This window comes from Phoenix dactylifera, chromosome 9, assembly GCF_051530095.1.
Source record: "Phoenix dactylifera cultivar Ajwa chromosome 9, Ajwa_hap1_PhDact_Kaust_v1.1, whole genome shotgun sequence".
Classification (NCBI taxonomy): Eukaryota; Viridiplantae; Streptophyta; class Magnoliopsida; order Arecales; family Arecaceae; genus Phoenix; species Phoenix dactylifera.
Genome location: NC_143198.1, coordinates 2,360,776 through 2,382,345, shown reverse-complemented (window position 1 = coordinate 2,382,345; position 21,570 = coordinate 2,360,776). Strand labels below are relative to the sequence as shown.

The window sequence follows — 21,570 nt, the reverse complement described above, 5'->3', positions numbered from 1 at the left end:
TCTGAGGTCCATTTTGATGATTCACCCCACCCATGGGCTTGAATGGGATCTATAGGGGACAGCATGGATCCAGATTCAATGAAGACATGATGATTGCATTACTCCAACACCTAAGGAGCATGACCTGGATACTATCTACTTATGGACCCATGTAGGTCGCCGCATTCTCGACCATTCGATCGATCGGAAGAAAGACATCGAAGCCATATCGCTACGAACGTAGTGTTAAATAATCCATAGGATCATCTGCTAAGGCTAATGATGCAAATAATAGTCTAGGGTCAAGACCTCAAAGCCAAGTAGTATATTAAACAAGACTAAATTTAACTGTTTGCTGAATATGATAATCCAAGCAATGGTTTTAACCACATCATCACATGCGTCACCGGATAGTTCTTATTAAAAACAGAGCAGCACTTTGGTCCCTTGCCATATCCACAATAAAGTTGCAGCATGTAACTTTTATCCGTATCTCTGATGAGGCCTATATATAAGGCAAATGGCTTGCCTCAGAAATAGCAAGTCAGCCTCATTTGATGGCCATGCCTGAAACTCCCTCCAAAGCCTCTATTTCATTTGATGGGTAAAAAACTTAGTAGATGGGGCAATATGTGCCAATTTTGAATGATAGAAACTCCCCTGCCTAATGGAACTCTCTTCTGTTCCACTAGATCAAGAGTGCCAATTTTTCTTTATGTGACAGAAGTGTCTCCAATGTTTGCACATTTTGGGAGGGTTGTACAAAGAACAGAGCTAAATATGAGTCATTTCATAGAATTTGTGGGCGCATATCCAGCTGCTTCTGTGACAGCCTTGAATAATAACATGTCTTGTCACCAGGAGAGAGGTGATGCACATAGTGACATGATGCTACTATTTTGGTCGCACCTTAACCTTATCAGAAAGCTGCTATAAGTGCAATAATGTTTTATAACATTATTTCCAAAATGCTGCTGCTGCATAAACAACATTATTATAGGTTAAAAGGTGTCAACAGACCAAAGTTGATAGAGCCACTTGCATGGATGGAAGAGACATGGATTCCATCTCACCCTCACCTACCATCCTACTTCTCATCAAAAGAATTAAACTGTTCTAAAAGAAAAAAACATTACCATAGGTTGGTTTCCAGGTGTACAATCCAATACACTCCCACCTCAAATTGTCTGTATTTTTTCCAATCTGCACCCGGCCCCAGATTTCTTTAGAGCTTAGGACCAAAGAGCATGACATTTAGATTGGAGAGAGAGGAGGGCAGTCAAAGATCTATGGTCCGTGCTTTGGGCAGAGTATTTCTCGCACTCTCTCTTTTACTTTTTTCAGCTTTAAGACCTTCTTAGCAATCATATTTAGCTCTGGTCTTTAACGGTTTTTACCAAGTTTTGGCCTTGTGTTCTCCAGCTTGGCTTTTTCTCCATGTCATTTTCTGGGAGCTCTTCGTATTGAAAGGATTATTTCATGATATATGAACTCCAAACAAAGCCCTTTTGGTACCTCCTAAGTGGCCATGTCTGCAGATACTTTCCAGGTATTTAATAACAGGAAGATGAATTTGTTTTTTTCTTCTCTCTCTCTCTCTCTTTCTCACACGCGCGCACACTCTCTCTCTCTTTTAGTCTTGTCTTCACAGCAAGAAAGGCAGATAAAACTCTCATTGGACCACTTGAATTGAAGAAAAGATGGGCCCTGTTTTGTCGATCAATTTCTTGATCAGAAGGCTACGAGCGAGATAAGATTTTGAGAACAGTTCCATTGTACCATCAGATGGCTGTTACGTAGTTGTCGAAGTTATTGGATCTTATGCTCGAAAGCATAGCCAATTATGAGTTCGGCAGTATCTTAGACAAAAAGACCTGATATAAGTTTGTGATATCTAGCATTCATTTTGGAGTGTCAAGTCTAATATTGGCCTTCAGTCCATCAATATTTACTTGTAGCAATTTATCTTTATAGTTGGTAATGGCATTTGTGGCTGTGACTGATACTATTCATTCTTGTGAATGTGCATGCTAGGTTAGACTCTCTGCAAGGCAGAGGAGGGAGAAAGAAAAAAAAAAATCCTTGTTTCTCTCCATCATAAGCACAACAAAGCAATATTAGTTCATGGCAGAGCATGATTTATTTATTCTTACAACATGTACGTCAACTCAAGCTTCATGGTGATAAAATCCAGCAGAAACCTTTCTTCCGTTCTAGCTGAGCAACCACCACCTCCTTTTCACCTCCAAAATAAGGTGTCGAAGATGATGTCGTTGCATGCCACACTCTGCCCACAAAGAAGAAGAGAGGGCCAAATTTGTGAGTGGTGTTTCCCCACCCTCTCAGATGAGCTCCTGGTACATGAATCAATCTATATCAAATTACGAAAACTGTGAGCATGATGAAACCATATTTCTCATGTTTTAATCTTTGTTGTATTAGACCAAGGTTAATCATATATAGCATATAATCGATAGCCATCTGTTCTTATTAGATGCACTTCCCTCATGCCCAGCATCACGCCTCCTTATAGCAAGCTGTTGGTTTTCTCGAGGAACATGTTTTCTGAAATAAAAACACCGCAAGATGGAATGGATAAGAAACTTATTTTAAAAAGCATGAGAACTGTAGGTAGTTGGGACAGTTCACAAAACTCCAAGAACGCACACAATTGGATCAGAACAGTTCACAAATCTCTGAGAGGCACCCCAAGAATTTTTGCATCACAGCCGGATCGGTAGACAGTCATCCCAGCATTATTCTGGTGGTAATATTACAGGCATTGGCCTCGTTTAACTATACACAGGCCAGCATCCATCAACTGAGATACAGCCAGCTTTTTGGGTTGCAGTGAAGTTTAGTTACTGCCAAGGTCAGTGAGTTCTTTTGGGGGTCTGAGTCAAGGGACCTATATAAAATTGACCTTTTTTATGCTGTTGACTTCACATTGTTGCTCATATGAAGGCTGTTCTCTTATATTTATTGAATCATGACTTCAAAGAATCAAGACTTGTCAAATGGGTGGACATGTCACATAAAATAAGGGCCCTCGATTTATGGGCGAACTTAGGAATGGAAATCTATAGGCGTTTGGCATGAATTTTTGAATGAAATAGTTGAGAGAAACAGTGATTCAATGAGATTTCTTTGCTGAAGAACAAACCATGATATCCAAAACAAGTCCTGAATGGCCGGGAACAGACAAGAGTGGGCATATATATGCTTTAGTGGACAGCAGGAAGCTTTGCACCATTCCATTATTTAAGACACAGGCAAGTCCCTGTTTTTTGGTGAGAACTGAGTGAACCTGACTCCATGTAGTAAGATATTTGTTTGATGCTGAAGTATTCCTTCCAAAGAATCTCAGAAGATTCAAGTACGTAAGAATCAATTCCGAGTCCAGTTAGGATGCCTGTATTTCTTTGGGAGTTAATTCTCTCATGATGGATCTACATCCCAGAAACAGCTTCCTGTTCTTGATCAATCTCCATAGTAACTTTATGAATGAAAAATGAAATAACTGAAAATATCCTGGAAAGAAAGTAGCTGGTAAAATTATTAGGTAAGCCTGGAATTTAAATATAGTAAACACTTATGTTGTCGCGTTAAAATTAATAGTAAAAATAAAGAGTAAAGCAACAAAAAATTTAATTTTTTTTTTCTTACTTAGTTTTTTTTTATCACCAATGTGATTCTCACTTTATGTGTCATCGAGAACCAAACTCGGCAAGAAAACCAGCCTGGGATAGCACTACAACTATAGCAACCTAGGACATCACCCAAGAAAGCTATCGGATGGTGTTACTTAAGTTGTTTGATAGGCCATGGGAATCCTAGATCATTAACCTTGTAATACCAAAACTACTCATGATAAATTCCATATATTTCATAACTATTAAACAGAATTCTCAAATAAATCATAAAAAAATGCATATGAATATAATTTAAATTATCTAACCTGCCATTCTAAACTAATTCAACAAAATCAAAAATTAATCAAAATCTATCGAAGTAACTCCGGGTGATTGTCGGACTTTCCTAACTACAAGATTTTTTTTTAATAGGATTGTCATCCTTCTAGAAGAACATTTTTTTTGCCTGGAGACCAGCAATTTTTGAAATAATTTTTTTGCTAGATTGAGGAGCAATTTTATCCTCAAATTTCAACCCGGCATCACTGGCCCTGGAGTAATCTTGGAAACCAATCTTCAAGAACAGATTTAACATCACTAGGTTAGATGGTGAGAGAGGAGTGATTTCGAATCACCGCCTCATAGAATCACTAGGCTACAACCAATTACAGTGATCTTGTCACCTCCACCCACATCGACATTAATCTTGGGGTCATAACTCCATACCAAAAACCATCTAAGTGTCAACTCAAAATTAGAGAGAGGGACTAGAACTTGATGATGGGAAATGTCAAATTGGCAATGGACTCGGAAGTGTTAAAAATTGAGGTTTGGTGGAACATAGGAGGAACATTTTAGTGAAATGATAATAAAAATCATATATAACTTTTTGTTACGAGTCAGAATCCCCACTACTTTGAGAATAGATAAATGAAAAAAAAAATATCTAGTGTCCAAGCACCATATATCCCACATTATATGAGCAGCTGGTGGTGAGAGACCGACCAATTCTAAACTAGATATGATTTGAACGCTATTAGCTTAGTTTAGCATAATTCAGATCTCTAAGAAGTAGAAAGGAAGTCCTTGGGAGCATATTTTTTGCATGCCATGTGTTATAAATCTCACATGATGTGCATGGAAAAAACAGTGGAAACATCTTGTTAGATGGAAAAAAATAGCAATGTTTAATGAACCCAGACAGGGACCTGGAAGTCATATCAGCTGAAGTTAATATTTTTGAACTTGATTTGCAATTTGACTTGATGATACGACTTATGATCCTTCCATCTTTTAGGAACAGTAGTTTCTGAGATCAAAACTAAGGATAAAAAACCATGTTAGTGAGAGACTAAAGAATGCTTGCATCCAAACAGTATATATACGTATGTTGTGCCATTAATTATAAGAACAGAATGGTTGCTTCCTCCAAATTTTCGAAAGATTAACATTGTGAAGTAACATATTGGTCCATCTTATAGGACAGCAATTGAAATATATGTAGCATGCTTTATCTATACACCTGTAGATCCCTGTCACCTTTGGGTTCTATTAGGTGTGTTTTCCTTAAAACAGTGTAGGTCCACATTAACATGTCAATGGGAGAAGAGTACAATCTAAATCACATCAAGTGTGAGAAGATCTAGCACTTCTTGTACGTCAGAATAATTTTCATCAAAATAGGACAGAAGCTAAATATATAGGCCATGGCACATGGAATAGTTTTTATTGTAACGACCTAGGACCTCATTCAAAATGACTAGCTGGAAGGTATTATTTAGATTTCTTAATCTTATATAAGTACCCAAGATCTACCCAGCAAATAACCGGTGTGGGACTAAATACATGTCCTAACATCCTCGTCCGGTTAAAAGTTCAAATCCATTCAAATCTAATCATAAGCACTACGATCGGTCCATGGACAATCCGAATGGATCCGTGTTGCAGTGTCCTCTAGTCCGCATAGGTTATGGATCGGGTCCGCTCTGATACCATTTGTAACAACTCAAGACCTCACCCAAAATGGCTAGCCGGAAGGAATTATTGGGATTCTTTGATTCTATATAAGTACCCAAAATCTATCCAGCAAACAAACGGTGTGAGACTAAACATATGCATGCACGAGTCCTTATTACAGTGATCATATTACGTTACTTGGAAATAAAGAGCAAACAAGAAACTTTTTGAACTCCTGCAAGAAAAAAGAATACTGAACATGTAAATTTATCTGACATTGTGCTATAACAGACAAGCTGAACTCTCTCTGGAGCTTCGGTGCCTTGGGGCAGTGGAGATGGCTTAGAAGGACGGTCCCCATAGAAGCCTATGAGCTTAAATTGTTGGAAAATTAGATGCACTGATGTTGTGACAAGAAACATGGCACTGCGCGCGGAGAATGCTTGCCACATAATTGACACATCACCTCCCTCTTATCCTCGTCACCTGGGAGAGAGACCAAGAACCAAGTGGAGCAGAATTAATGCCTCATGCCATCTTGGCTGTACAAGACTTTTTTTTTTTTGTTTTTCTCCTCTATGATTCGTTAGATGGTAAGTGGAAGAAATGATGGATTGTGTTAATGGAACAATTCCTCTTATGTTAGGCTGAAGTAGTATTACACCATAAATCAAACTTCACCTTTGAATAGATATCTGTATGATGGTTTCTGAATTTGCCCGCTTACATCAAAGTTAAAATATTATGATGGATTATCTATAGAGTGCAAATGTTGCATTTCTACAGGGGTTTCAAGCCATTGTTTGACTATCATTTTATATTTAGCTCTGGCATTAGTAGCATCATATATATTAGTCCCTTCCACACATAAAAATATACAAGTTAGGCCTGTTTTTGTTTAGCTGCCGGCTTCAGATGTCAGCAGTAACTAAATATAAAATGGCAGTCAATCCAGGGTCAGACATCAATTTTTCATTTATTCTTCTATATCGATAATTATAACAGTTTCTGAAACCTTCCAGTTTTTTTTTATAAAAGTTGCATTTTACATACACAGTGGGTACTTAGATAATAGTCATCATTTCCTGAATAGAGCGTTGAGCAACAGAAATATCATTTGATCTCTTTGCACCATGTAATCAGCTTTACTTTTATCGAAATTTATTTTTTTTAAGAAAAAAACTTACACAGGTGATTAGCCATTTTGTTGCACCTATAATTCTGATCTTAAATGAAAAGTTTCATGAAAGAATTTTCTAGACCTAAAAACTGTAACCTGTTTGATAAATGTTTACACAGTAATTGCACTAATTTCATCACTGATCCAATAGGTATCAAAATCTTCCAGCTAATTTTTATAAAAAAAGAGAGAGGAAAAATGAAAAAAGGATTCTCGTAACCATAATTTGAGTTGCTGAAAACTATCAGGCAACAGTAGGACTTGTACACTTTCCTCCTAGGTTCCTTTGACATAAAAGCTGCATTACTCTAGGATCACACAAGCTCCCTATAATTTTGGTATCGTATGTATACTGATGATGAATGGCATTACAAGTAGGGTTTAAATCATACCACTATGACATGCCAATTGCTTGTCAAGGACATGATGAACTTTACAAACTACAATGAAAACAAAACCATGTTTATTATAAATAACAGTGTTAACCTTATTAAAGTTACAAATAACTTCAAAATCCATGGACGGCTGCAGCGACAATCGTTGCAATAAACAATTTTCTGCCACCTGACTCAAAAGGAAGCTTTTCAGATCATGAACTTTATGCCAGCAACTTGAAGGCATCACATCTGAAGCTCCTCAGATCCTACACGAACAAAGAAGGCAGTTGACAAAAGAAAAAGGACATCATGGGCCACGAGATCGAATGAAGCAGAAGCATCCACGAGCCTGGTCTTCGGGTATCATTCCACCTCCTTTGCTTGTGTCCACTGCCTCCAAAAGCCTCACAACTTCATCCATGTCAGGTCGCTTATCTGGATTAGCATCGCAGCATTTTCGCATAATATTTGCCAAAGCACTTGGGCAACATCGAGGAATCTCTGGTCGTAAATTCTGGCATATAATCAGAGAAAATTACAATGTTTAATGCTTCGTCTAAACTAAGTTGTGCTTCAAAAGTAAATTAATGAACAAGTTCATACTAGTCCTTAATATGCCAATTTATTAAGATATTGTTTAGAAAACAAGTGAAAATGACAGCTTCGATTTGGCGTATGTCCGCTAGAAAGAACAAGGAATAAACCTGCCAAACAACAGCAGAGGAGACTTCAGCAAAGCTGAGGTTAGGGTAAGGCATGTCACAGCAGTAGATTTCCCATAAACATATGCCAAAGCTGTAGACGTCACATTTTCTGTTGTAAGGCTTCCCATCAAGGACCTGGACATGAAATTTTGTAAGAATTCCTTGAATATCACAAACAAAAACTGATTTTTGTACTCCTGCAAAATGGTCTTGTTATCTGTCCTAAAATGATTCTTGTTAACATTATATATATTTATTCAGATACTGCATAACAATTTATCAAATATTCAGCTAGCCTGGTAAAAACCAAATAATTATTATAGTTCACAAATTTCATGCTACAAGAATAGTAAGATATCGGCAATACACACCTCTGGAGCCATGTACCCTAGGGTTCCCGTTTCACCGGTCATATCCCTGGGATTCTGAGCCTCAACACGAGCAACACCAAAATCAGCGATTTTAAGATTTCGATGGGCATCCAATAACATATTTTCAGTTTTGACATCACGATGCACGATCTTTCTCGAGTGTAGATAGCTCAGTCTGAAAAATAACAAATGCTGCTTTAAAATGCACGTTTTGAGTATTCAACATTTTTATTACAAAAAAAAAAAAAATCATTATCAGTGCCATTTACCCTCTTGATAGATCCAACGCAAGCTGAATCACAATCTTATAGGCGAGTTTTTTTCGCCTATTTTTAATTAGATATTGCTTCAGCGTTCCCCCAGGAAGATACTCCACAACTACACAACATGCTCGAGCTGGAATGGTAGTCTGAACACTGTTCGTGGAATTTTTTGGTGGAATCTTAAGGTCTGCTGTTCCCATTGATGCTCCTATAAACTAAATGAGATTTGCAAGGATAGGAATGGAATGTCCATTAGTTCCCACATAAAGAGCAGAAAACAGCATGAAGCTCCTATACGAGTATTGATCCAAATAGACAATGAAACACCCTGAGGTTACATGCTTACAGTTCATATATAATGCAATTTAAAGCCGGAAAAGATTTAATAAACAATTAAATCTACAGTTCAGTAGTTTTGGAATTCAAGACCACGATATTGGTAAGGACATACATCACACATAATGACTACTACTTAAAACATACCCTGTCCAGATGTTTACCTTTGTAACATTTGGATGCTCAAGCTTATGCCAAACAGCAACTTCCTGTCGAAATGATGCCCTAAGAGCTGCAGTTTCAGCATTTGTGGCAACACCATCTTCTCCCCAGTCCAACAACTTCACTATAATATGAAAATTGATTATTTTGTAATGTTACATTTAAAATAATATAACAAGACTGTTTTATCAGTAAATAATCATTTGTAGCAGTGCTGAAACAAGTATGAACTGTTTGAAGATATTATCTTGTTTCACATAGACCAGTTTCTAGTAAACTTTTTACTTTTCTTCAACATTTTTAGAGGTTTTTATTGCACAAATGTCCGTGAGGACTGCAAGCAGGTTAGAGATAAGGCTCGACCTTAAAATATCAAATTCCTTAAAAAATGGGTCTAGATCAGGCCTGTCAACTGATATGCAATAAAATAACACGTAACAAAATGGAAGCAATATGAAGAATGCATTGAACAAGTTAGATTTATTAACAACCACATCTTAGTTTTATAAAACAGATGATCATATACCTGAGATTTATTAGAACAAACACATTAGGATTATGATAACAACACAAAGAAACATACTGATTTTTCATCAATAGCCATATTTGCATACAGTAACTTAAGTTTTGATGTAAACTGGGAAAATCATGCATGCATTATCTTGAGATGGGTCACATCTGTTTTGAATCTGGTCTCATATAACACAAACCAAGTCAAATTCTAAACACTTCAAAATTCATCATCTAATATTGGATCAGATTCAGGTAATTCGCTTGCAGCCCTATCTCCATGTTGAAGGAATCTAGGGTTGTTAGAATAAAGATCTGCTGAGCCTAATAATGTCTGAATTTCAGCAGAAATGGAAAAAAAAGATCAGTCGATTGGAAAGTTCAAGTGCACGAAGTTCCCTGCATGAAGAAATAACAACAGAATATTGAAAATTCTTCTTTAGGTAAAGGTTGCCAAATAAAGCCTCATAGTATCTGTAATTAACATTATTGCCAGATATGGAAAATGTGTTTCCTAGTAAAAGAAATATTTTTATGGATGATAAGACACAGGCATTTTGCTAAAGAGAATCGTCGATGACAGTCAATATTCTAGGTGGGACATACATGCTTACATACATAGACATCACTGCAGAACAAAGCTAGAAGCTAGTACAAGAAGCAAAAGATCTCCCAAATCCTTCTTGTAGAAATAACATAAACTTAAATAAAGTTCTAGATCAGATGTCTTTCTTTTAAGATCTTTGCGAGCAACTTACCAGTTAGAACCACCTAATTGTTTTGTTGACAAATACTATTATCTGTTTAACAAGATCTGTATGAAATATTTTTATGCTCTAAATCACTGAAGAAATAGACAGTAGGATCGTAACCATTTCAAGGTCTCCAGAAAACGTAAAAGACAGCAGGATCAAAAAAATTTAGCATGCCTGTTATAGCAGGAAAAGGTCATGTCTAGACAAAAACTGTGAGAGACTTTTAAATAACATTTCACAAATATTATTGTTCATTGTCAGTATGCAAAGCATACCTCCTATTCATTTCCCTCAACAACAGCATCATATCCTTTCCTTAAACAAAAATCTTAAGATTTAAAAAAAGAATGGTCCAAATCAATGTGATTATGTTTGGCATATTGATAAGCTTTCAGTAGGCAATATTGGATATGCGAAAATGAAAAAGCATGACAAATAAGATGTTTAAAAGGTGACACTGTGAGAGACATCGAAATGATAGTAATAGTCTTCATGTTCATGACTTTACCTCCCCATAACCCCCCACCTCCCATAAAAAAAGAAAAAAGAAAAGAAAAAAAAACAGAATCAATAGTTGTGTGAGTCATAAGCTTGGTTCACTTTGCTTGTTGAACAATGACCAAGTCATATAAAGCCCACGAATAAGGATAGGGATGGTTGGGGATTAGTATATACATGTTGAATGGACGGATGCCTGTCATGACCATGAAACGCATGAAATAAGGTATCCCAGAGAATAAAAAAACTCTAATTGATGCTGGATAGAAACAAGAAATGAAAGAATAAGGTGAAATGGCTTAAGGATATGATGGTTCTATCCTACAAGGACACTTCCGATGCAATGAAGTCTATAAGGATAGCTCACAAAAAAGTTACCAACAGTCATTACATGCTAGCAAGAAGAGTAAATGGGGAAATAAAAGTAGATATAGGAATAAAGAATTGCTAGAAGCTGGTGATTCTAGGAGAATTATACTACAACGTAATCAACTATGACCCAGTTTGGTATAAATTAGTAATTAACACACCAACTCCACACAAACATACAGCTTAAATATAGAAATATCAATTTATTTCTCGGTTTAACAAACATAATTAACCAACAATTCAATATAAACATACAGTTTAAAAGAGAACAATATCGATTGATTCTCTACGGAAACATCTTCATCGATTAGGGGATTAATATGAACCCATAAGAAAAAAGAACCACGCAGTTTTTCTGAGTGCAAAAGAGTTGTCCATAGTGAAATCAAAGTTAACACCAAATGCACCACCAACACCAACAGAACACCAAACCTTCCCAAATTTTAACGCCACAAAAGAAAGGAGAAAGTACCTGCAACATCCCGGCAATCATAATTGCCTCGATACACAGTACCATAAGTGCCTTGTGCTACAACATAACGTATTTCCAACTGGGAGAGGTCAATCTCCCAGTCTTCTTTGGATCTCTGAGCACCATCCTTGTCCTTGCTCCATGCCTTAGTCAGATGATTCTCCAGCTGAATATCCAAGCTCTTTAGATCAATCTTGTCGGCCCTAAAGAACATATCTTTACTGCTAAAGCTCCCAAACCCCTTAAATTTCGATCTAAATCCCTTCTCCTTCACTTCAGCAGCAGTTTCCACAACTCCATCTTTCTCTTTACTCCGTAAATCCATACTGCCAAAGCGACCCAACACAATCCAAAACAAAGGTCCGGCAAAAGGAAAATTTAAGCAAGCACTAAAATTTTCTTGTTCCCTTCAGTCGGGACACCAAGCACCAACTACCAACAGCAAATTGGACGAAACCCTAGAAAGCTCCCTCTTTTACCGTGCTAGTCCCTAATTAAAGACTCTCCAGATAGAATGCACCTAATCAAACGATATATCATATGACATATAAAAACAAGGGAAAAAAAATGTACAGCCAGCTACTCCAAAAAAGAAAAAAAAAATCAAATTTTGCACCAAAATAACGAGAACTAAAGCCGATCTCCACCGCCAATCAATGCCAAGCGACGAGATTCAAAAATGACTACGATTCAAAGCCCCAATTTAACCACAATAAGACTTGAAAATATATATAAAAATAAAAACAACCAATCCAAAGAGCCCAATTCCCACGCAGGCACGGCAACAAAACCAGCAAACAGAAAACAAAGAGAAGAACCAAAAAAGCGATCAAAATCCACCAAAAAAGACGCTGCTTTCGTTGACCGCAGCACCGCAATCCTTGCTCAAACGTACGCTCAGCTATAGCTTTCAAACCAATTAAAGTATTGCGGAAAAGAAACAGGCATAACGTCGCCCTGGGCGTCGCCAAACTCGCGAAAGAGGGAGAGACAGAGAGACTAGAGCCCTAGAAGAGTGGTTTTAAAACCACTGCGAAGCCCCTCCGCAAGAGAGAAAAATCTAAGCAGCGGAAGCGCAGAAACGAAGTAGGCAGCGCGCGCGCGAGAGAGAGAGAGAGAGCCGCCCGGGTTCGTCCCCCGTTTCGCTGACTTTATTGGAATTTGGGGACCTTTTTTGGTAAAAATACGAAGTTGGGGGCTTTTCGGTGAATCTTGGCGGCTGGAGCCTGGACCCGAGACCCCTAATCTTGTACACTTGGGACCGGTGGGTGAACCTGCACCGACACCTCTGGCAGAATCCACCGAACACTAAAGTCAATTAATAGCGAAGTAGAGGGACTTGTCTGAATATTTTGTATATACTATTGCCAATTGATAGCATCCACCGAACCCTAAAGTCAAATAATTGTGAAGAAGAGGGACTTTTCTGAATTTTTTGTATATACTATTGCCCATTGGTAAGTGGGTGGACTGGTGGAGCCTACTTTTCTATAAGCTTGTTTCACGTTGTTGCATTCTTATATTGGGTTAAGTTTAAACCTAAAACTTGAAAGTGAATACACTTCTAAATTAATATTCTCTCTCTCTCTCTCTCTCTCTCTCTCTCACACACACACACACACACACACACATATATTCTCATAAAATACTAATTTTATCATTCTACTTTTTTTTATCCTTATTTTTGCATATATATACCTACACCATTTAACGCCATTAAAAAATTAAAAATTTCAGAGTAAAATGGCTAAAATATCCTTAATAGATAAATGTGCAAAAAGAAACACTTATAAGGCGATCACAATAGAGAACAAAAAATAATTTCAAATTTTTATTTTAGTTTTAATTACAAAATAGTTTTTATTAACAATATTAGAAGAACCATTATATTAGAGGTATTTGTGTGCAGAAAAAATATTTTATGAGGGCACTGAAATAAATATAAATTTTAAGAGAGTACTCATATAAATTTTAATTTTTTAAAAAATAATCATGCAATAAAATTTAATTTTAAATTTGTCTATAATTATAGCAAGTTATATTTAAAAAAATTGTTTGTGCTGGTGCCTTTTTAATTATCATTTTAGTGGTTGTTTCCAAATTTTACATTTACCGAAGCTTGAGAGATTTGGATAATGTTACTCTTTCTACTATAGCCCATTATGTATAAATCTCTGCTGTCAAGGAGCGCTCACACCAATTCCCGTACAGTGTAATTCATTTAATCAAAGCATTTTATTTGTTAGTTTCTCCTTGGCTTTAATGTATTTAGCTCCGGGTGATATCATTAATTGTAGATTTCAATGTATATAGCTGGAGATCCCTTGCAAACAATCAAAAAAAAATATTTTATTTCAAAATGGGGGGGGGGGGGGGGGGGGGGGGGATAGAAAGATGTTAAAAGTATGTTTAGTTACCTGGGAAATGCTTTTTGCAAAAAAAAAAAAGGTTTCCATTTGTTTGAATGGTAAGAAAAATAAAATAACACACAAATTTAATTTTTAAATCTGACAACATTTGGAGAATCTTTTTGAAAAGTTTCCAAGCATCCAAGAATTATCTTGAAGACCCATCACTGCACAGCGTAAAATGAGAAGGAAAGTTACATGGTATATGCCTATCCAGTCAATTTTATCTAAGTGCTTTAAAGCGCTCAATATGTCTACATAAAAAATTGTCAAAAGTTACTATAGCCGAGCTGGCAATTTCATAATAATAGAGGTGACAATTTATGACCATATCTGTCCATCCGACCTGTGAATCATCCACTTTAAGCATGCTTGGATTTAATATAAATAGGTTTGGATCATTAATAAGTCAATCCATCTAGACCTATTTATTATATAGATTTAGGTTCAAACCTCTGGCCTGCTTAGTCCGTTATGACATATTTAATAATTAGGTTGGATCATAACCTAACCCATTAAAATTGTTTCAAAACCTGGTTAACCCGACTCGCTTAACCTATTTAAATTCATTTAATTCATTACAAACTCATTTAACCTGATTTGACCTATTTAATAAATAGGTCATGTAGGTGGATTGGATTACATGTTTAATAAACATGTCGGATTCAAATCTGAAATTTTGACATATTTAAAAAATAGGTTAGATTTAAGTTGATAATTTTGACCTGATCTGTATCCAATTTGACCTATATCCGAACCGGCACAACCTTATTGCCACCCCTCACATATGCATCAATCCTTTTTGATGATTCCAATCCTTCGTTGCCATGTGTAAAAAAAAAGGAAATTTTCATATGCACATGATGGGCTCCATCCAGCATATAAAATGCATTCATATCTAGTATATTTGTTTCTTTTCTTAAATGATCTATCTTGGAACCAAAAAAATCTTAATTACCAAAAGGCATAGAGTTTTTTTTGGTTATCACACAACAATACTTCTAAATATACTATGTTGTAATTGTTTTAACATTTTCCAAAGAAACAGCTATTAAAATTATTGCTTTCTAAGTATTATGTTCTGAAAAAAAAATCTCTTGGACACAGGAAGAATTAACCAAACAGCTATTAGAAACTCTGCGGAGTAGATAGAGAGGATCTGGTCAGAGACTGTTCGAGCCTTATCAGGCTTATCTTTTGGATTCTTTGTAGCCTTTCCTTCCATTCAAGTCATCAGTTTTAAGTCAATCACGAGCACAGAAATCAGTTTTAAGTCATCAGTTTTGGTCAGAGAATGCAAGAAACCACCCTTTTTTATCCTTCCGGCCAACGACTCCTACTTAAAACTCTGACTCCGTCAGACTATAATCCAAGTGGAGCCCACCTCTGAGAGGAGTAAAGTGGGTCCGACTACAAAGTTTCAGTCAAAGTTCCTTTTGTTGAGAAATGTTCCCATAGGCCTCGCCCTTTTTTTTAATTTCTCCTTGGACTATAGACCTTACCTTTCATTGCATGGAAAGTGACTTTGTAATCGACTCAAAAACTTTTCCTAGGTTTCTACAGGATGGACTTTGGTGTCTTTGACTGAGATTTGAAGATAGAAGCTACATCATGAAGAGTGAATGAGATTTATATCTTTGATCATTCATGATAATGATTTCCTGGCTATCTTCGTCGTCAACCTTGTCATGATAATTAAAAGCAATAACAAATTAAAGTGAAAGATAATAAGTTTTGAATAGGGGTGCAAATGAGTCGGACCGGGTCGAATCATAAGTGACCCCGACCCAATCTGGTTTTTTGTTCGGATCTTAATTTTCGACCCAAATCCAACTCAATAGAAGATCGAGTCGGATCGGGTCAGGTCCACCACTACAATTTTTGACCCAACAAGTCATTCGAATCGGGTCTATGTATAACCCCAGACCCAATCCAAAAAAATTAGAGTCCAATTCGGATTAACCAACCTATGGCTGCAAAACTTGTTTTAACCCCCGCGGGCCCAAATAATTTTATATATTCAGATCGGATCGAGTAGGGGCAAATCGTAGGATCGAAAATCCAAAATTACTTAAATTTCAAATAGGTCGGGGAGGGTAGAGTCGTAAGATTGAAAATCCAAAATTATTCAAATTTCAAATAGGTCGGGTTATGTTTGAATTCAATAAACACAAACTCGATCCGGAAAATGGAACGAGTCTAATTTTAGAAAAACTAACAGACTGCGGACTGAGTGGCATCGTATGTGGCTGATCATTTTGGAGGTACTGAGTCGAGAAAAAAAAAAGAAAGTTACCTAGCGCACTCCATAATATAGTATTTTTTGATATTTTTTGAGGTACACGGATGAGCCATAGGTTGCAAGAAAAGGAAAAAAAAAAAAAAAAAAGTTGAGGATGGCCGGTGCAAGAATAAAATATATTCAGCGATTGTGGGCTCCACTCCGTGCGTGTGCATGAGGGTCAATCGGGATGGACGGTTGGTGGGTAGGGGAGATGCACGTGCGGCTTCGCTCGCTGATTGGATGGATGAGATTAGGAAAGAGAGTTGCGACTTCCTCTAACTGAGGGAAGGGTGTTGGTAGAATTTTCATGGGATCTTTAAAGGTGTAAACCGAGGGGTGAATTAAATCATCATGGAGTTACTCTAACAGGCACTGCTTCTTTGGTGAAATTCTTCTTCCATCTCTCAATTTTCCGACAGTTATTTAAGCTATTGAGAGCATCTTCTTGATCCGGATGTGTGATCATGATTCATAACATCCTCTAAATCGCACCGTCAAACTTGTATTTAGATAAGATCTTCGGGTGCGCATACAATGTAGTCACGTCCAGAAAAATTCTACCAGCATATTTGTTATATTTCGATAATTTGGTAAAATTTGATATATATATATATATACACACATATATATATATATATCATGCGCTGCATCATGATCCATGGAGGTTTTCGATGTGCACCAACCAACACCCTCTAAATCGCACCGTCAAACTTGTATCTAGATAAGATCTTAAGGTGCGGATACAATGTAGTCACATCCAAAAAAATTCTATCAGCATATTAGTTATATTTCAATAATTTGGTAAAATTTGGGATATATATATATATATATATATAATGCAATTATAGCAAATATAAAAATTATTAGACTAATAGTAGTGGAATGCATAATTATATTGATTAGATAGAATGAAGTTATCTGGTCATTTATTCATTGTTATCACTATATGTTATATAAAATCTTCTTTACAAATATTTAAGATACCTGAAATTCTATATACTTATAATTGTTCAATTGTGGATCTCATCTGTATACTGAATAATTCATCTAAAATATTGAGTAATAGCTAAAGCATATATTACAGTGCTGAAACCATAAAATAGATATTGACAAGGCAAAATCAGTGGTAAGAAAACATCCATGCATCAAATCAAACAAGAGAACAGTGTAGCAGCTATAAACGAAAATGAAATCAAAGAAATAACTCAAGGAGAAAAAAACAAACAATGGATGATAAACAAATCAATCAAAGAGTAGCTTAATCTAGGTAATATTTTGTAAATTTAAGAAGCAGGACACAGATCAAACAATATATCTCAATAATAGTGATATCTTACTTTAGTTTTCAGCAAGGAGGGAAGAAAAAAGCAGAAACAAGAGCCTGAAAATAAGAATAATTGATATACACATTGTTTGAAATATATCTTTTTTGATTTTAGTCAAGAAAAATTAGAGAGGAACAAATTCTTGTTTGGTAAAAAAATGATCTAATTAGTATAAGTCAATAAAAACCATGAAAATACTTGAAGACAGAAATCTTAAAAGGGAAATACCCTAGAAGTATTATTGCATTCCTTATTTACATGTGTTCTTTTCCCTATTCCTCCGAGAATCTAAAAAATATAAACCATTTTTATGGAAACTAATCTAACAAATTTCTTTCTTTAAAAAATATGAAAAAAGTGCACCTAAAACAATTCTATTTTTCGATATGCTTTAAATAAAATATCAAATGTAAGCATATCTTACATTAAGTGTGCCATATACTACAAGACCAGTTTAAAAAAAAAAAAAATACCCTACACATTGAGTGGGCTATAAGCTAGTATATATTTGAAATAAAAGCTTAATTTATGCAAAGCTCTCCATTCATTCAATTATACTAATATTAGTATGTTGATCATATTAAAATTCATTGCCTAGTATGCAACAAATATTAATCTATTATATATATCTAAATTGGAGGCTCGGCTTATGCAAAGCGCTCCATTCGGTATGGTAATAGTGATATAAATATTGATATATTTGATCATTATTAAAGTCATTACTTAATATGCAACAAAAATTTGACACTTGAATTTTTTTTTATTATAATTTGTTATATTGTCATGCACAAATTTAAAAAACAGTTGGAAAAGGAGAAAAAAAAACATATATGGCATATCATGCGAGGCCAATATTAATACTGAAGGCTCGGGCTATGTAGAGAATTTTTATTCATCATGTGGATGCTAGTATTAGTAATATCAGTACTAATTACGGAAGTTTTCACTCATGAATTATTAAAATTCAATGCTTAATGTACAATAAAAATTTGATTATTAAAATCTTCTTTTGATTATAATTTACTATATTGCTATGTCTCAAGAACCGTTAAAAAAGAAAGAAAAAAAATCATTTCTGCAGATCCAATCATATGCTTTTGGTTAATCAAGTGCCCAACTTGTAAACAAACATGCCATCATTCGAATTTATGGCCATTGTTCGAGGAGCAAACCATGCACCTCGTTGCAATGAAATTTTCTTTGCTCATTTATGACATTTGCATGAGATTAATGGGTGTTGATGATTTATGTTTCCCAATGTCTTATAAAAAGAAAAAAAAAAAGGTGATTGTGATTCAAGACTAGAAGAAAACATCATACTTCAATTATTTACATTTAGTTAAACCATTGTCTCAAATTCCTCCAAACCTCATGTTTTTACTATCTTCCTCCCTCCAATCTTCCCCAATCCAGATTATACCTGCTAAAGTACATCATCAGTAAAATTTACACAAAGAGCAAAGTTTAAAATTCCTTTCAGTCTTCACATATATAAAAAACCCAACTGTATGGTCCATTCGATTGCTTCTTATATTGTCCATCACCAACAATATCATATGAAACTCAATCTATAAGGTCTCTATGAAATTTCGAGATATTTTAATTGCTCACATCATCTCTGATTGGCTGCTGTTGGCCGAGAGCAAGGAAGGTGGTAAGACTCGGGATTGGTTCTCACTTATTAGACTTTTTACCCTATGCTAAGAGAAGGGAATGGAATTGTAACAACACAAAATCTCACCCAAAATGGTTAGCGGAAATATATTATTTGACTTTCTTAATCTTGTATAAGTACCCAAGATCTACCCAGCGAATAACCGATGTGAGACTAAACATTGCCCGCACGGATCCTCACATACTTCTTCCGTTCAAGTCCTAACGTCCTCGTCAAGCTAAGGGTTTAAATCCATTCAAATATATTCACAAACACCATGATCGGCCTGTGGTCAACCCCAATGGAATGTGCTGCACTATTCCCTAGTCTACATAGGTTATAGGCTGGATCCGCTCTTAAACCATTTGTAACAACCTAGGACCTCACTCAAAATGGCTAGCCAGAAGGTATTATTTGGATTCCTTGATTCTGTATGAGTACTCAAGATTTACCGAACGAATAACCGATGTGGGACTAAACACATGCCCGCACGGATCCTCACATGCTGTTGGTCGAGAGCAAGGAAGACGGTAAGGCTCGAGATTGGTTCTCACTTATTAGACTTTTTACCCTCTCCTAAGAGAAGGGAATGGAATGTTATTTTTCTTGGAGTGAGGAATGCGGTTAAAAATGGCGGGAAACATGCATGCGAGGAGTGCCAACAAAAAAAAAGTTCAGTGTTGGCTGCCTTCAGAGGAAAATATTTATCGATGTGATCACATTGCATGCTGATGCTCACCATATGGGTCATGGAGCCAAGCCCCATGCAGACTGTAGAAATAAACCATTTATATGGAAACCGGCTTAGCTTGCCTCTTGATGCAATGGAATGGAATAGGTGCCTGCCTCAACAAAAAAGATTAAAAAAAGAAAAGAGTTGTGCCATTTCCATTTGGAAAGGATAGATGCATCCAATTCCTCTCAAGAAAATGGCCACAAGTATGATCGTGACTATGCTTAGAGGGTGGATTTAGCTGTTCAACCAAGATTGCATGGGAGTGTTCCTTGTACAAATTTTTTCTAAGTGATATTTCATAGATGGGCTTAAATTGGCCTACTTGCAATCTCATGGATCAAATGCTCAGGTAATTTGTAGCAATTTTTTTCTTTGAATTCTTCAAATAATGTTTCACATGTACAGATCCAACCTTGGGTGAAGCAAACAAGAAATATACAAATCGACTCTCTAGGCCTTGCAAGTGATCGAGGGGTGGCAACTATTAGCTGCATCGAAGGTAAGGGGAGAGAGAAAAATGGGGGAGGGGACAAAGGATCCTGTGACTCATGCACTAAGCTACAAATTATCCAAACATGTGGAATATAAATATATAATACCAGTTTAGTTGTCCTCTTAGGACATGTGTGGGTACTGACATTTGTTATTTGCAACCAACTTTGTGCATGTTGACAAAAAAGATGTGAGGTGGTGAAAGGGAGAGATATCGAATCGCATGAACTAGTAATAATCATGAATTAGATTATTCCTAATCAGACTTTTCATCATGCATTGTATCATCGAATGCATAAGTTATCAATGGATGATCAATACCCGCATCTAGATTGGACCTCGAGTTTAGTTTGGTTTAGAGATAGCATGTGACAAAGGGGTTTATTTTGACCATCGTACCAAACAAAACTCTAAAGTAGTTGTTCTTTTAAAGAAAGTTTATCTTTTTCCACGAACTAAAAGTACGGACACGAGAAAAACTAAGTCCTTGTTTACATACTGAAAGATTTTTTTTATCTAGGGTTTTTGCTTCTAAAAATATGAGGGGAAGAGTGTGATTGAAAGAGTTGAGGCTATTAGTAAGATCTGCAATGGAACCAATGATATAGAGATAAATTAAATTATCTTAAAAAAAGTATTATTTATTTATAAAAAATATGGATTAATTGCCCCATCTAGCAACTCTAATCTCTTTCAACAGTTTCCTATCGTATTTTTCTTTCAGAAAAAGGGCTCACTGGAAAATTTTCGCAAACAAATAAATTCTTTCAGCATGCAAATTGGTTCTTACTCATCCTAATATTTCATATCTCTCACTTCACAAACAAATACACACACAACCTACCTACAACCATGTATATTATATGTGTTGATTATAAACAAGGCCAAGTATTAGCTCAAATGGTGTTGGTAGGTAGATTAAAGGATGAAGTCTCTCTTAGCTTCCCTTATTTTTCAAAAAATACATATTTATTAAATAATATTCTAATATATTATATAAGTATGCTTATATACATGCATATGCATAAGACATGGACATGCTGCAATGGCCAAATATTGGATCCAATTCAAGCCAAAACCTTGCCGTCACAAAAATAACTTCGTCTT

The 21,570-nt window shown here is 35.9% G+C and overlaps 1 protein-coding gene across 1 annotated transcript; it reads right to left on the bottom strand.

The window, feature by feature from the left end:
* Positions 1-7,080: 7,080 nt before the first annotated feature.
* On the bottom strand, positions 7,081-12,781 carry LOC103704501 (serine/threonine-protein kinase 52). Its single transcript, XM_008787817.6, has 6 exons — positions 11,565-12,781; positions 8,963-9,084; positions 8,469-8,677; positions 8,200-8,374; positions 7,829-7,963; positions 7,081-7,638 (listed from the first exon to the last, which is right to left on the bottom strand). Exons 1-6 carry the CDS (start codon positions 11,887-11,889, stop codon positions 7,432-7,434), a joined length of 1,173 nt encoding a protein of 390 aa, XP_008786039.4. The 5' UTR covers positions 11,890-12,781; the 3' UTR covers positions 7,081-7,431.
* Between the last annotated feature and the right edge of the window lie 8,789 nt (positions 12,782-21,570).

What these genes read in the sequence shown, in the direction of transcription:
- LOC103704501 (XM_008787817.6), bottom strand. Translation starts at nt 11,889, where the DNA reads ATGGATTTACGGAGTAAAGAGAAAGATGGAGTTGTGGAAACTGCTGCT. An exon ending in TAGGGTACATGGCTCCAGAG is followed by an intron (nt 7,964 to 8,199) that starts GTGTGTATTGCC and finishes TTTCATGTCCAG; the next exon opens with GTCCTTGATGGGAAGCCTTA. An exon ending in CCTCTGCTGTTGTTTGGCAG is followed by an intron (nt 7,639 to 7,828) that starts GTTTATTCCTTG and finishes ATTATATGCCAG; the next exon opens with AATTTACGACCAGAGATTCC.